A 17,015-nucleotide genomic window follows, 5' to 3' on the forward strand; every position below is an offset into this window, starting at 1 on the left:
ACGTTGGTTTGAGAGAGGAGTAAAAGAAGCCATTTTTGTGAAGAAAGACCGTCCATCATTAAACAGAGGTGGAGGCCTCCGTTTTCAGTTGTCCCCCTCCGACAGCGCTGCTATTGCCAGTATCACTCCACCCCTGTTAACATAGGTGTTAATTAGGTGTCAACGATAGCCATGTGATGTGAGTATCAGTCACATGGAGGCAGGGCTTAAAAGCCTGAATTTTGCCTGAAACTCTCAGACTGAAGAAGTCTCTTGGAGGAGAGACGAAACGTTTCGTTAGAGAAGAACCCGTCCAGAAGACCTATACAATTTTTTTCTTGTTGTAGTAACTCATTTAACTAAAGAGTCATTGTAGATTGTGATGGCTGTGGGCAAGAAATATCTTCTGTAGCGGTCTGTATTACAACAAATGTGAAGAAGCCTCCGACTGAAGACACTCTGTTTTTCTATGACAGTCTGATGAAGAGGATGGTCAGGGTTGTCCACAATATTCTTGATTTTATGTAAAATCCTTCTTTGCACCATCATCTCCAGAGGTTCCACACTCATCCCCAGAACAGAACCAGCCTTCTTTATCAGGTTGTTTAGCCTTTTTAGGGCCCTTTGCTCTGATGCTGCTGCCCCAACAGATGATGGCAGAAGAGATGACGCTCTCAACAACAGACTTAGAAGATCTGCAGCATCTTGCTGCAGACATAGGAGTACAGTCTGCTCTCCTTTTTTGTAGATTGCTTCACTGTTGAGTCTCCAGTCCAGTCTGTTGTCCAGATGAACACCAAGGTATTTATATTCCTCAATCATCTCCTCTTCTTCTCCCATAATGGAAATAGGGTTTGATCTAAAACTATTTCTCCTGAAATCTACAATCATCTCCTTTGTTTTGTTGACATTCAAGATGAGATGATTGTTCCCACACCATGTCACAAAGCGGTCCACCAGCTCTCTGTACTCAGCTTCCTGTCCATCTCGGGTACACCCAACAACTGCAGAGTCATCTGGGTATTTCTGTAGATGACAGCAGTCTGACTTGTGCTGGAAGTCTGAAGTGTACAGTGTGAACAGGAATGGTGAGAGTACAGTTCCCTGTGGTGCTCCTGTGCTGCTGACCACATGGTTAGACACACAGTCCTTCAGTCTCACAAACTGTGGTCTGTTTGTCAGGTAGTCTTTGATCCAGGCGATTGTTGAGGCCTCCACCTGAGTCTTCTGGAGTTTCAGACAAAGTAAATCAGGCTGAATTGTGTTAAAAGCACTGCAGAAATCAAAGAACATGATCCTCACAGTGCTGCCTGCTTTGTCCAGATGACAGTGGGTTTGTTGAAGCAGGTGTTTAATGGCGTCTTCAACTCCAATTCCACGGCGATAAATAACTAAATCTGTTGAAGAATGTGTTCAGCTCATTTGTTCTGTCTATACTTCCATCTATCCGATCCTTCTTTTGCCTGAAGCCTGTGATCTTCTTCATCCCTGACCACACAACTCTGATATTGTTTCTCTGCAGTTTACTCTCCAGCTTCTTTCTATAAACCTCCTTGCTGTCTCTGATCTTGACTTTGAGCTGCTTCTGTATAATCCTCAATAACTTCCTGCCTTGCTCCCTAAACGCTCTCTTTTTTCTTGTTTAACAGTTCCTTTAGCTCACTGGTGATTCAGGATTTGTTATTAGGGAAGCATCTCACTGTTCTGGTTAGGATGGTGTTGTCCACACAGATATTGTCGCTCAGTCATGACATCTGTCATCTCCATCTCCGGCTGGCTCTTTGCCAGCCGGCGAAGAGCAATCCAATTTGTAGCTTCAAAACAGCCCAGTTCGGGTAGGCTGCATAAAACTGCTGTGGAATGAGACAGTCTAGCGTTCACTCAACGCAAGTTTGCGTGACCATGCGCTACCCCATTACCTTAGTGATGTTTCATATCAGAGTGAAAGTGAGTTGGGACATGTATTTAAACATTTTTTTCACTGTAAGACTACTTCACAATCAAAACATTACATGTAAAACAAAAACAATAATTTGGGTTTAGCTCCAGTAACAGTACTTGTAGTTGCATTTTATTTAACATATTTTTGCAGCATAATTTTCATCAGCTAAATTATTGAACTAACTTTTAAAAACAAATTCTTCGGTTCGAGATGAATTTTCAAACTACACCGACTTGGTAAAAAAAAAAACCCAGCCATTTCTCCGTTTAGTTTGCTGTTGGTTGGAATCCTGGGATATCCTCGGTCTGTAAGGATACACTGATGCATCCTTGGTTTTCAAAAATTTGTGGGCCACATTTTGCGGCCGCTTGAGGAGGAGCCTTCGAATATGGGCAGTGACGTATGCACCCAACAAATGTGCACTCATGAGGATGCAGCCCATGAATTGAGACACAGTCTGTATCATAGCAATAACGGAACTGTTGATATCACATGCATTGTCAACAGCTGAGGGTGGAATGTAAACAGTTGCCAAAATAAAACTGGTGAACACTCTTGTTAAATAATATGAATGAAAACTTACTGCTAAGAGTTCAATGTCTGGAATGCAATGATGACACTCCACAGTAACATGTCTTGGATGACACCATCTCTTGTTGACAAGCACTGCTAATCCTCCACCTTAGTTTTTCCAGCTGTTGTTAAAATGTTTGACTTTACATTCCTCGTTCAACTCCTCTTGGTTTTTTGGCTTTAGTTGTGGTATTATTTCAGATGTTGCACTAGTGCCGACGCTTTCACCATATATACAGTATGTATTAGCTCAGCGCTACACATTCTCCTCTCATCACTGGGGTCCTCCATCAACATGACAGAGAGGGCAGTGCAAAAATGACTCAGCCTGCAACTGAAAATGTGGATGGAGGACCTCCAGTTGCGCTGGCGCCGAGCTAATACATATTCTGTATAAGGCAGTATAGCGCTGGCGCTAACGCTAAGCTAATAGGCTAAGCTGGGGTTCTTCTTCCGTGAAGCAGCTCTGTTGTCCTCCATCGACATTTTCAGTTCCAGGCTGAGTCATTTCTACCATCTCCTCTCTGTCAACGCTCTCTGGTTTCATTTAAGAGTCGATCATCAGATATTGTCCAAGATTAACCTTCAGGGTGGATATAGCTCGCTAGCAGCCTCGCACCGATAACCTCATCAGCGTCATCATTTACCCAGTATGCTTTGCGTGTAAATAAAATGGCTCCGTCCGAGATAAAATATATATTTTAAAATTTACTAAACAGCCTACAGTATTTTTACAGTCTTTATTTTACAGTTAAAATATATGTTTATCAAATAAAGTCTAATGTTACAACTAAATGTGGATCCCTTTAAAAGAATGAGAAATCAGGAATGGGCAAACACTTTTTTACAGCACTGTATATGTACTGTTTTTCTGTAAAGTCAGGGGTCTGAATGTTCCAAGGCCCTATTGTAGGCTTCCTCCTTTTTAGCCCTGGGCAAATTAACTGTTGAAACATAATGAAAGACATGATGCTGTTATGCCCTATTTAATCCCACTCCTTCGCCAATCTAACTCTCCTTCAACACAAACGCTAGTGAAATATTATATAGAATACTGTTTCTTAATACAGGCTTTTTTTTTTCATTTTCTTAAAAGTTTATATTGGATTTGAGTTCTTTCGAAATCTGGAAATGTATGAAAACAGTGTGGATATGTTTGCTGTCTCAGACTTTTTTTTAAATCTATGGCATTTTCTGAAAAATAAAAAGTTGAGAAATAGTGGAAAAAAGCAGGGTGTTTTTAAAGTTTTTTGTATTATAGGTAAACAGTTGAACATAGTCACAATAGTACATTTTGTTTTATATAGAACATGTCACCAACTTGTAGACACTAAAACAAAGCATGCTGATTTTTTTATTTTATTTTTTACACACCCTTTCTATACTATTTAATTTCACATCACAATATAAGAAGAAATGGCAGGTTACATGTAACATAACTGAACTACTGTACAAACTTAGGTGATATAAACTTTACTTATGTTCTCACATTATAAAATGACTCAAGAATTAACAAAAGTCTGAAATTTTGAGTTGGGAGAAGTAGGAAATTTCCTATTAGAAAATGTTTTGGGTTTTCACTTTCAATTTTATTTGATGAACAGTAAAGATAGATTTGAATAGAGACCTTAAATAAACAATATGTATTTGTTGCACTGTGGTGAACTATCTTTTGCTTTTTTTCATTCTTATTTGTTTGTTTATGATACCAGGTACATGACCTAGATGAACAGACATGGAGCACTGTAGAGGTTGTGCATATAGATATTGCAAACAAAGAAGAAGTGGCCCTCGGGGTAAGTTCTACAAGGCATGTTTAATTGATGAAAAGGCCTTTGAACATGAGAAGTGGAAAATACCTGTTGGGTTTTGGTAGAAGGCTTGAACAAGCTATCAACTTGTAAACAGCTGTAATCTGTTGCTCTAACACCAAGCCATGCCTAAACAGGGCGGCTCATTCAAGCAAGCTGTAAATCATTTTAGGATTAATGCACATTAACAGTTTGCTTACTAAACCCAGTGGGTGGATCAAAGATTTCCTGATCAGGCATGTGCAGTAAGACACGCCTCACTTCTTTCCAGCAGTTTAATAGTTAATTATTGATCAAATGTAGAGATGAAGCAAAACATCGACCGAATGCTAAAATAATTTTAAACCTAAAAAAATTTTGTGTTACTGAATCTGTTTCTAAGTTATAAGAAATGAATAAAATAACCAAAACAAACAAAATAAACAGCTGATGGCTTTGACTTAAAATGATCGCTGTTGGAAAAGACGAGGGACAGATCAGGTGGGGAGGGAAGGTGTGACTTGAAATAATGGCACGTCAGGCTCTGATACTATTTTAAAGGCGAAGCTGAGGTTAAGTCTTTAATTACTCTTTTTCATGGATAATCTGATAAATAAAACAAATAAATATATTTACTCTGTAATGTTTTAGTGCAAAGAAATAATTTGTATGAAACGCACTGATTTCTGATCAGACACTGCAAAAATTAACCATCTAAATAAGTTAAAAATACTACTGTAGATTATACAGAATATTTTCAAATTTATAATAAATAATAATCTGCAGTTTGATAGTTGCACTTGGTAAGACTTCTTGAAATAAAGAAAACTTTTCAGGCTAACAACAAGATTAATAATCCAACATATTCTGATCTTGCTTAGTATATCAATGTCAAAACGAGATCAAAAACACATTTTAACTGATATGAGATTGTAAAACTTGATCAGATGAACTGTTTTTGCAGTAAAGTGTCTGCCTACTGCTCAGAAACATTAACAGATTAAATAAGCTTTAAACCTGGTTGGGACCAGGTTAGTTTCAGAGCACTTGTTACCATGAAAACGCAACAGATTCAAGGCTTAATTAATTCAGGTTTACACCAAAATCTCAGCTTAGTCCCTTATCCTAGATTCGTGCAATAGGCTCCAGATGGGTTCCATACAAATAAATTAAATTAAAATCTGATTATTCTGTCCGTCCGTCCGTTTTCTTCCACTTATCCAGGATCGGGTCGCGGGGGCAGCAGCCTAAGCAGAGAGACCCAGACCCTTCCCTGTCCCCAGCCACTTCGGCCAGCTCCTCTGGGTGAATCCCAAGGTGTTCCCAGGCCAGCCAAGAAACATAGTCCCTCTAGCGTGTCCTGGGTCTTCCTCTGGGCCTCCTCCCAGTGTCGCTGTTTCACCAACTGAAAAATAATTTGTGTTCATTGACCTTATTACATGTTTGTAATCAGATAAAAAATACACCAATACATGAATGTTTGAATGTGAAAAGAATTCATACAACACCACACAGCGCGTTGGTTACTCAATGCTCGTCTCTGCATTCAGCGTCAGAAGTCATCTGATCACTCTCCTGTTGTTTTCAGCTGGAACTTGGTTAAAGAAATACTTCTTGTTTGAAGCTAACAGCTCAACTCCAGATCGATTCAAAGTCAGTCCATCAGACTTGAACAGATGTCGTCTCTCCCAAAAGAGATCCAAGTTATTCACATATCTCACAGAGTGGTCAGCACAGAACTTTTCCAAAAAGTTATGGAAGGCAAACAGTCTACTGAATCTCTCAGCCCCTCCTTTTGCTGTAGGGATGGGCCCACTAATGAACACATCCATGTTGAGATTCTTAATTGCATTCAGCAACTGCATGAAATCCTTCTTCAGAATTTCTGACTGTCGGTTCATAACTTCATCACTTCCTGCATGAATGATGAGCGTCTTCAGAGCTGGAAACTCAGATGTGATTTCCAGAATCTGCCCTGCGAGGTCAGACACTTAATTTTAGGAGTGTCCTCCTCCAATCTGATTATTCATGTATTTAAAATAAGAAGCCTGACTATTCAGCTTATTGTTAGGATATTACTGATGAGAAGTACCTCAAATTGAAATGAGAAGTCCTTTGTCTGAGGGAATTCAGTCATATGACTTTACTGATACTTGACTGATACATTCAAATGTGCTATTAACTTAACTACAGTTTTCATGTCACCTGAGTGTTTTATTTTTAATTGTACGTATAATATATGAACTTGTCTGATTATATGTTATTTAGCTATTAACAATCTCTACAATTAAACTGGCCTAAAATAGGCATATTATCACAAACAGGTCCAGTGCTGTATCAGGAAGAGTGTTTTTAAAGAGAGTTTTAGTCTCTTGTGGTCAGTAATGCTTGAACAGTTGTGTTAGCAGTTTAAAATATGACAATGTTCAAGTCTTTTTAATCTAGGTGGGCCCTTCTTATTTGTGCCTTTCTTACATTAGCTCCTGGGCAATAATGATTTAAGTGGATCAGTGTAGAGGCCGCAGTTTAATCTGTCCACCTGCTCCAAGTATTCACAGCAGAGATCCATCTATATCTGCTTCTTCCTTTCAGGGTCATGTGGGTCACTGGTGCCCATATCTAGCAGTCACTGTGCGAAGGTCGGGGTACACCCTGGACAGGTCACATCACAGGGCCACATACTGTATAGACAAACGAGACAAACAACCTCTCTCACTCACTCACACCTAGGAACAATTTAGAGTTACCAACTAACCTACCAATCATGTTTTTGGTCTGTGGGAGGGAGCTGGAGTGCCTGGAGAAAACCCACGCATGCACAGAGAGAACATTCAAACTCTACCCAGAAAAATCCCAAGCTGGGATTAAATCTGGTGGCTTTGTTGTTGAGAAGCATCAATTCTACCAATAGAGCCAATGTGCCTCCCTCACAGCACAGATGATGGATTTAAATGAACGACAATCTGTGAACATGGGGTTTGGGATTTTAGGAGTTAAATAAAATAATGCTCTTGGTGATTTGGTTAAGTTTAAAAGGCCATGGTGTATTAACATTGGTGCAGCTGCTGGAACTTGCAGTTAATACTGTATAGGGAAACACTTCTCCAAAATCAACACAAAGTCTTGAAGTTTATATTGTGTTTAAATAGTTTTCATGTTTGAATAAAAATGGAAAAACAAAGGTGTTTACCGACCATTGCATTCTTTAAAAACTAAAAATATAACATTTATAATAATTGTTTTTAAAAAATGGTAAATGGCACTTCAGCACTTCATCAAGTCCCTATGGACTCCAAAGCACTTTACACTTACAGCCATTCAACCATTCTCACACACATTCACACACTGATGGTGGTAAGCTACATTGTAGCCACAGCTGCCCTGGGGCACACTGACAGAGGTGGGGCTGCCATGCACCGGCGCCATCAGGCCCTCTGACCACAATCAGTAGGCAAGGCAGGTGAAGTGTCTTGCCCAAGGACACAACAACTGAGACAAATGGAATGGGGGGGATCTGTAACATTTTTGTGGCAAAACATTAATCGTTATGCAATAATTAGTTAGGGCCATGAGTAAAAACATGGGAAAAACATGATTTTAGGGTAATGAAAGTTTGTGAGATTCCAATAAAATAATAGTATACCTTAGCAAAAAACTTTGGTGTTATATTTTTAATTTAAAATAGTATTTAATTATTTTAGTATTTAGTATTTAAGTACAAAAATATTGCTCAGTATGAATATCTATTGTACTGTATATGGTTGTTAATTATTTTACAAAAGCATCGCTGCTCTGCCTTGACCATCAGGCAATAATTACAATAAATTTAATGGTTTGTTGTCAGAAAGTAGATTTAAAACGAAAAAATAAGAAATTTAAATCTTGAAAAGTATGGAAAATATGTTGAAATCTGTCATGTTAGTTTGAAGGTTTTGTTTTTGTTTGGTTCTTTCAGGACTATAAGCCAGAAGAAGATCCAGCTCTTTTCCACTCAGCAAAGACCAGTAGAGGACCTTTAGGTCCTGAATGGAAGGTGCCTGACACAAACATATTATCCACATGTGCTTTCCTTAACTGGTAAAACCCTGATGAATTCTCCTGTTTTTCTGCAGAACGAGCTGATGTCAGACTGTCCTTACATGTGTGCTTACAAACTGGTCACTGTCAAGTTCAGATGGTGGGGTCTGCAAACTAAAGTGGAAAACTTTATCCACAGGGTAAATACTAAGCATAGGTTGTTGTTTTATTTTGTATTAACTAATTAAAAAATTTATTTATGTATTTATTTTTGAGATTTTCTAATTTACAAAAAACACAGATCAAATTTGAGGACATTACCAAAACAAATTCCATATGAGTATCAGACTTAATCACCCTGTCAGTAAAATGAAAGACCTTGAATTAGTTGAGAGGCCACCTCTGGCTGTATGTACTTCAGGTAAGGTTTACAGGTTGAGTGGAAAGTGCCCATTGAGAAGTTGAGCAAACATGAAATGTACTCATTGGGAATACATTTCTGAATCATCTTATTCCATGACTTCATTGAGGGTGTATTGTCCTTAATCCAAAAAGTAGAATCTGATCACATCAACTGAGTTCACCTGAAACCCCTCAGACTACAGGTGAACTCAGTAGAATCAATGAAATGTTGGACGACTTCCTGGGATATTTCCCTTTATTAAGAATGAGAGAGAGATTAGATTGTGGTAGAGAAGAATAAAGAATACCAGTCGTGAAAGAGTGGTCCAACATGTCTGACAAAGCATCTGACAGAATGTTACCCAACATTTTGCAGAATTCACAACCATCTGTCCGGTCCTGGGGATTTTCCTGAACACAGCACTTTTACCACTGATAAAGCCTCCTCTCTGGAAATAGGGACTTTAAGAATTCTCTGGATGTCTGAAATCTGTGGAAGAGTTAAGTCTGAGAAAAAGAATGCGTCAGATTTAGGGAATTATCAGGCTGCTACGACTGATACAAATTAGATTTAGGTTTGTAATATTTCACTAGGAGAATCAAGAAAAGTATCTGCTCCTTTTAACATCAGTTAGGATGGGAAAAGTTAAGAGGAGTTTCAACGAGACAATTATGTTTTGCTTTAACTAACGGTTTTAAGCATTTATGACTTGGGTGTTTTATTCAATATCTCTCACTGCATTGTAATCTTTGGGTCTTCTCATAAATCTTTTTCAAGGCTTAAACACACTTACATTTTTTTGGTTTTCAGTGGGTTGCTATATTTTTGAATGATGTGAATATGCATGAGTCAAAATGTGTATGTATAAGTTTTCTATATTCAAGTTCAAGTTTAATTATATAGCGCCAAGTCACAACATACGTTGTCTCAGGGCACTGTACATAAAAAGAACAATCTAAAGAAGAAACCAGCAGACCGCGTTGAATCACTTCATCACAGTCTCCCATCCTGAGCAAACGGTGGAGAGGAAAAACTCCCTGCTAATCAGGAAGAAACCTCCAGCAGAACCAGGCTGAATCTTAAAAGATTAGAACAGACTTGTCACATCAGCATTGTCTGCAGACGAGGTCATATTTTCAAACTAAAATAGAGTTTTGTCTCTAAGACACCTTTTTCAAAAGAAAGTTCAATTAGTTGTGAGACATGACCGGAGGTGTTTAAAGGTCATGTCAGGGGTCACGGTTGTTTGTGCTACACTAAGTAATAATCTAATTACTTTCTACTAGTTTTGTAAAATTCAACTTTCCTCTTTTCCACAGCAAGAAAAGCGTATTTTCACCAACTTTCACCGTCAGTTGTTCTGCTGGATTGATAAATGGGTGGGTTTGACCATGGAGGACATCCGGCGGATGGAAGAGGAAACTCAAAAAGAGCTTGAGGAGGTAACTATTCATCAACACTGGACCTGAAACGTTCTACTCTCTTCATGTTGGGATCATTGGGATCAGTTTTTACTTGAATAAACACTCACTGGCCACTTTATTATGGTCCACATGTACGGTTGATTAACACAAATGAATAATCAGCCAATCACATGGCACCAACTCATTTCCTTTAGGAATGTAAAGGTGCTGAAGATGGACGGCACAGTCACTTAGTTGGTAGAGCTGATGCCTCCTAGCAAGAAGGTTGCGAGATCGAATCCCAGTCTGGGAACTTTCTGGGTAGAGTTTGCATGCTCTCTGTGCATGTGTGGGTTTTCTCCGGGTTCTCAAATTCCTCCCACAGACCAACAACATGAATGTTAGGTTAAGTGATAACTCTAAATTGTCCCTAGGTGTGAGTGAGAGAATGAATGGTTGTTTGTCTCATTGTTTGCGATGCAGACGGAATCGCAGGTTTGACCAAACGAAATGGTATCCAATGTAAAACGAAAAATCTCACAATTCACTTATTTGGGTGAGTTTCTGAGGTATTTTGGCTGCTGCCGCTACCTGCTTTGTCTGTTGTTTAATAAAGCACTGTAAACAGAGGGGTGTCTTTCAAAACAGAAATAATGAGGTTAGATTCTATAATAGGAAAGTGTGCACAAATTGCTGCTCTTTGTAGATTTTAGTTTTTTTTTATGACCTGTTTAATGTTAGGCTCAATTCTGAAGCATTTTTATTTTACAAAAGGATTAACTTTATTAATGTGAGATTTTATGTTTTACACAAAGAATGTCTTGGGGTTTTTTTGTAAATACTTTTACATACCGTGGACACGTTTTAGTTTAATAAATAGAATGAAAATGTGAAATTCAGGGGAGAAAATGAAAAAAGTTTAATTTATAAAATTAAAAACGGAAAAAACATAATTTTGGAAAAATTAAAGCTGATTTTATAGGGCCCTATCTACATGGCTCTGTGATGGACTTGCTTCCTGTCCATGGTGTACCCTGTCCCTCGCACAGTGGCTGCTGAATATGGGCACCAGTGACTCCTGTAACCCTGAAAGGAAGAAGCAGGTAAAAGATAATGGATGAGTGGATGGTGGTGAAGATGATTTGTTGAAGTTCAAACCAGGCATCATAGGATTTAAGTGACTTATGTGGCATTGTTGTTGGTGCCAGATAGCAGGTCTGAGTTTTCACAAACTGCTGATGTACTGGGATTAGGTGGACCTAATAAAGTTGCTGGTGAGTGTATGATGTTTTTTTTTTCTTTTCTTTTGTGGATGGGGGTGTGGTGGGTTTGCTTTTTTTTTAACATTAATGTATTTCTGAATGTTGTATTAATCTGACCAGACTGCAGAAGGCAATGCTGCACACTTACCTTGATTTAACTCAGACTTACTCCTGAATTTCATATCAGATGCGTCAGAAAGGTGATGTTCGAGGCACTTCTGCAACAGACGAGTAGAGGCACTGCACTGTAGGTGAAAAACTAGAGGCAGGCTGAGTAAGTTTCCGCCCCGCCTTGGCCAGTGGTGTTGCTGTTGCATGGATCATTCTCTATCCTTTGCTTTCAACTTGTGTCGAAATTGTCCATTTGCATTGGAACATTCTTCTTTTTTCAGCTTTTTTTGTTGTTGTTTTGTCCTACTCTTCTGTTTCTTACTTTTAGACCCTGTTGTTTACTTATGGATCCACAAACTCAGGTCTGCAACCTGCTGTTCTGGGACCACATGTGGCTCTTTTGTCCCAATCTAGTGGGTTTTTGTAGCTTCAACTTTAACAAAAAGAGACAACTTACTAAATACACTCCTGATCAAAATCTTAAGACCAGTCAAAAACGTGCAAGAATTTGCATTTTGCACTATTGGATCTTAAGAAGGTTCTAAGTAGAGCTTCACAATGTTAAAAGAAGAAATCGGCGTAAGAGACACAAACTTTTGAGTGGGGAATTAATTGAAAACTGCATTTACACTCAAACATGATTTTTTTAGCTGATCAAAAGTTTAAGACCATAGCTCAAAAAACCCGAAAACCCTCCAAAACAGAAAACAAAGTGTCAAAAAAAGGACTCCAGTAATAAGTAGCTCCACCATTCTTGTTGATGACTACAAACAATGGTTTAGGCATGCTTGATGCCAGTGTTTCCAGGAGGCTAGTGGGAACGTTGCTCCAAGDGTMGAAGATGMCTTCACGAAGGGCATCCACTGTCTGGAACTGATGTCCATTTTTGTAAACTTCCCTTGCCATCCATCCCCAAATGTTTTCAGTTGGGTTTAGATCCGYGGAACATGCAGGATGGTCCAAAAGAGTGATGTTATTCTCTTGGAAGAACTCCTTTGTCAGGCGGGCATTGTGAACTGCAGCATTGTCCTGTTGAAAAACCCAATCATTACCACACAGACGAGGACCCTCAGTCATGAGGGATTTTGCAGGGGGCATCCCTCATGACTGAGGGATGCCCCCTGCAACATCTCCACATAGACAGCTGCTGTTTGACGCCCCTGCACAACCTGAAGCTCCATTGTTCCATTGAAGGAAAACGCACCCCAAATCATGATGGCGCCCCCACCACTGTGCCGTGTAGAAAACATCTCAGGTGGGATCTCCTTGTCATGCCAGTAACGTTGGAAGCCATCAGGACCATCAAGGTTAAATTTTTTCTCATCAGAGACGACAACTTTCTTCCACCTTTCAATGTCCCATGTTTGGTGCACCCTTGCGAAGTCCAAATGGGCAATTTTGTGGCGTTGAAGAAGACGTGGCCTTGAAGACGTTTTTTTGTTTCTGAAGCCCTTCTCTCACAGATGCCGTCTGATGGTTATTGGGCTGCAGTCAGCACCAGTAATGGCCTTAATTTGGGTAGAGGATCGTCCCYTGTCTTGACGGACAGCCAATCGGATCCTGCGGCTCAGAGCTGGTGAAATTTTTTTGGGRCTACCACTTGACTTTTTTGTTCCATAACCCTCAGGATCATTTAAAAAATGCAAAATGACTGTCTTACTGCGTCCAACTTCAGCAGCAATGGCACGTTGTGAGAGGCCTTGCTTATGCAGCTCAACAATCCTACCAVGTTCAAAGTCAGTGAGCTTTTTTACTTTTGCCATCAGGAGGTCTTGACAGTGTAAAGACTTGACAGAAAATGACATGGAATCCAGATTTTTGCACAGCTTTTATATATATATATATAGAGAGAGAAGAGGCTAGCTTTAGCAATTTTCCTATACAGTTTTATGTGAATAGAACCTCTGTGACAAAATACTAGTATGCGTCTTTTTTAATTAAATTTTTTTAGGGGGTGGCATCTGAGAGATACCCCAAACCACAGCAGCGTTTGTGGGGGACACGTTATATCAGTGCATCAGGATAAATTATGTTCAGAATATCAAACTGAAGTGGACAATGGAGACCACTTCTGAAGTTTATCTGAATGAAGGCATCTTCGGTGCATTTTAAGAGCATTCACACCTGTTTTATTGTGACCAGGCTAGGGTTGTCCATCTTTAATCAGTATGATTCAGCCTTTAAATCACAATACTATTCAATCTTTAGTCATGAGATATAATGCAATATTAGTTTGATTCAACAAACTTAAATTCAGTGCAGTACAGCAAAGTTACAGAAAATAAATTATTCTAAGTCAGTCATTGTATTGAGACTAATTATTTACTACCTAATAAAAAATTATCACTTACAAACATGTCTTGGTATAAAATAACAATGCACTTTCATTAAAACTGACAGACAAATAAACAATACACAAAATTAAGCAAAGCAAACCTTCCAGCAGTGTACCTCAACAATTTGTAGCAAAATGTGTGTTCTACTTTTTAAAATAATGCAACGCAAGTTAAACTTTTTATTTTGTAATATTAAATAATCTTCATGAATGAGGGTGAAGCACACTTTTGTTTTGTTGCTATTTATATTGGTGCTGCTGTAGTTCTCTTCATAAAACAGTAGGTGTCACTGATGAAAAAACAATACAACTAAAAAATGAGAGCCACAATTGCCCTCTGAAAAAGAGAGGAGAATGCTTCTTAATACACAAACATAATTACATTTTTAAACATTTTCTTAAATATGTATATTTTTAAAATGTACACTGAGGTAAAAAAAAAAAAAGTATTTAGTCAGCCACCAGTTGTGCAAGTTCTCCCACTTACAGATGAAAAAGGCCTGTAATTAACATCATAGTTAGACCTCAACAATGAGAGACAAAATGAGAAAACATATCTAGAAAATAACATTGTCTGATTTTTTTTTTATAATTTTTTTATAGTGGCTCTCACAGGTCTGTAACTTCTTTAAGAGGGTCCTCTGTCCTCCATTGATTACCTGTAAAAATGGTACCTGTTTAAACTTATCAGTAAGAAAGGTTCACAACCTCAAACAGTCACACTCCAAACTCCACTATGGTGAAGACCAAAGAGCTGTGTAAGACACGAGAAACAAAAGTGTAGACCTGCACCAGGCTGGGAAGACTGAACCTGTAATAGGCAAGCTGCTTGGTGTGAATAAATCAACTGTGGGAGCAACAGTTATAAAATGTAATATCTACAAGACCACTAATAATCTCCCTCGATGGGGCTCCACGCAAGATCTCACCCTGTGGGGTCAAAATGATCACAAGAACGGTGAACAAAAATCCCAGAACCACACGGGGGACCTGGCGAATGACCTAGAGAAGGCTAGGACTGACGTAACAAAGACTGCCATCAGTAACACACTACGCCACCAGGGACTCAAATCCTGCAGTGCCAGAGGTGTCCCTCTGCTTATAGGGGCATTTGGATGTTCCAGAAGAGTATTGGGAGAATGTCATATGGACCAATGAAACCAAAGTACAACTGTTTGGTAGAAATACAACTCGTCGTGTTTGGAGAGTGAATGCTGAGTTGCATCTAAAGAACACCATACCAACTGTGAAGCATGGGGGTGGCAACATCATGCTTTGGGGTTGTTTCTCTGCAAAGGGACCAGGATGACTGATCATGAAATAATGAATGGGGCCATGTATCGTGAGATTTTGAATGCAAACCTCCTTCCATCAGCAACAGCATTGATGAAACATGGCTGGGTCTTTCAGCATGACAGTGATCCCAAGCACACTGCCAGAGCAATGAAGGAGTGGCTTCGTAAGAAGCATTTTAAGGTCCTGGAGTGGCCTATCCAGTCTCCAGATCTCAACTCCTTAGAAAACCTTTGGAGGGAATTGAAAGTTTGTGTTGCCCAGCGACAGCCCCAAAACATCACTGCTCTAGAGGAGATCTGCATGGAGGAATGGGCCAACATACCAGCAACAGTGTGTGCCAACCTTGTGAAGACTTACAGAAAACGTTTGACCTCTGTCATTGCCAACAAAGGATATACAACAAAGTATTTAGATTAACTTTTGTTATTGACCAAAAACTTATTTTCCACCATTATTTGCAAAAAAATTCTTTAAAAAAATCAGACAATGTGATTTTCTAGATATGTTTTCTCATTTTGTCTCTCATAATTGAGGTCTAACTATGATGTTAATTACAGTCCTCTCCCGTTCTTTTTAAGTGGGAGAACTTGCGCAATCGGTGGCTGACTAAATACTTTTTCCCCACTGTATATTGGCAGAAGCATAACTGCCTGCAAACTATGCACTGAATCATTGAAAGAATTGGATTTTACTGGTAAATGTAGAGGTAAATGCATCAAGATTTAATACCAAAACTGCATCGATTTACAGCTGCTTTAGTCACAGCATGTTCATTCTTGAACTGGTATAAAACAGTTACTTTCTAAATTTGTAGATCAAATCATCCAGGTGTTAGTGCACAGTTGATATGAGTTTGTTGATTCTTCCAGGCTCTTTGGACCAGGCTTTAACATTCTGTGTGAAAGTGTCACCAGACCAAAGGAACCTGAACAAGAGATCAATGTTTGAAAACATTAATAGTGATCCATAAATGAAAAACAGGGTTATTATGTTGACATCTTTTTCCTGTCTGCTAATTTTTCTTCACATTTTAACATTTTCTTCCAACTCCTCTCTTACCTATTTCTTAAACATATTTTTCCACTTTCAGTTTGTTTATTTTTATCCTAGTGTATTTTTTGTATGGGAATGAAACTCCACCTGATTTATTTTCCTTTGGTGGATTTCATGTGCATCATGCATGGTCTAATATCTCATTGGGCTGCTTTAAATTAATTGGCGATTAAAAATAGCATTAGTCTCAGATTTCCGAGTGTTTGAGACTACATCCTATTTTCTGTACATAGCTTTCAAAGCTGTATGCACATTATTTGTTGTCCACCTCTATCCAACCACATTGCGATCCACATATTGTGACCCACTTTTGAGGGTAGTGAGGTTGGTGGTGGTGGTGGTGGCGGGGTCAGCTTTTTTTTTTTTTTTCAAATGAAGAGTCTCATCCAGTATGGTAATCTTTGGAATTAAATGTTACAAACAAAATATTCTGAAGTAAAAATGTCAGCAAAACAAATCTTTATCAAAATCTTTATCAAAAGCAGAGCTCTACACTGTTTTAAACATTGTCACTGTCATGATAAAAATGGAGATCATAGTAACTATGTAGTAGCTCTGTATTTCACTGTCAAAGACAAAAAGAATAATCATTTTAAAAAATATGAAACAGTTGCTATGTTTTTGACAAGAACATAATGGGAAAATAAATTGATACACAACCTAAATTAACATTCTTTATACGGTTGACCAAAAATCACTGAAAAAAAAAAAGAAATAAACCGTACAAAAACAATATGACATCCACCCCCCCACCCGCTTTGCATGCGGGGGTCATAATAAATATCTGAAAATGATCCGCAGGGACTCTAATGAATTATTTGTGTGATTATTAGGAAATTGATATAAAATCC

At 38.7% G+C, this 17,015-nt stretch overlaps 1 protein-coding gene across 2 annotated transcripts in view; it reads left to right on the forward strand.

The window, feature by feature from the left end:
- LOC106533593 (phosphatidylinositol transfer protein beta isoform) overlaps positions 1-17,015 on the forward strand; it is a 36,844-nt gene that overhangs the window by 13,564 nt on the left and 6,265 nt on the right. The window contains exons 7-11 of one of the 2 annotated variants that reach the window (XM_014029955.1): positions 4,207-4,290; positions 8,240-8,317; positions 8,397-8,501; positions 10,024-10,146; positions 11,557-11,643. In XM_014029955.1, the coding sequence (XP_013885409.1) occupies positions 4,207-4,290; positions 8,240-8,317; positions 8,397-8,501; positions 10,024-10,146; positions 11,557-11,604 (438 nt within the window). In that variant the 3' untranslated portion in view covers positions 11,605-11,643. The remainder of the gene's footprint in view (positions 1-4,206; positions 4,291-8,239; positions 8,318-8,396; positions 8,502-10,023; positions 10,147-11,556; positions 11,644-17,015) is intronic. The other variant, XM_014029954.1, reaches the window with a different exon arrangement.

This window comes from Austrofundulus limnaeus, unplaced genomic scaffold (genome assembly GCF_001266775.1).
Source record: "Austrofundulus limnaeus strain Quisiro unplaced genomic scaffold, Austrofundulus_limnaeus-1.0 Scaffold977, whole genome shotgun sequence".
Taxonomy (NCBI): Eukaryota; Metazoa; Chordata; class Actinopteri; order Cyprinodontiformes; family Rivulidae; genus Austrofundulus; species Austrofundulus limnaeus.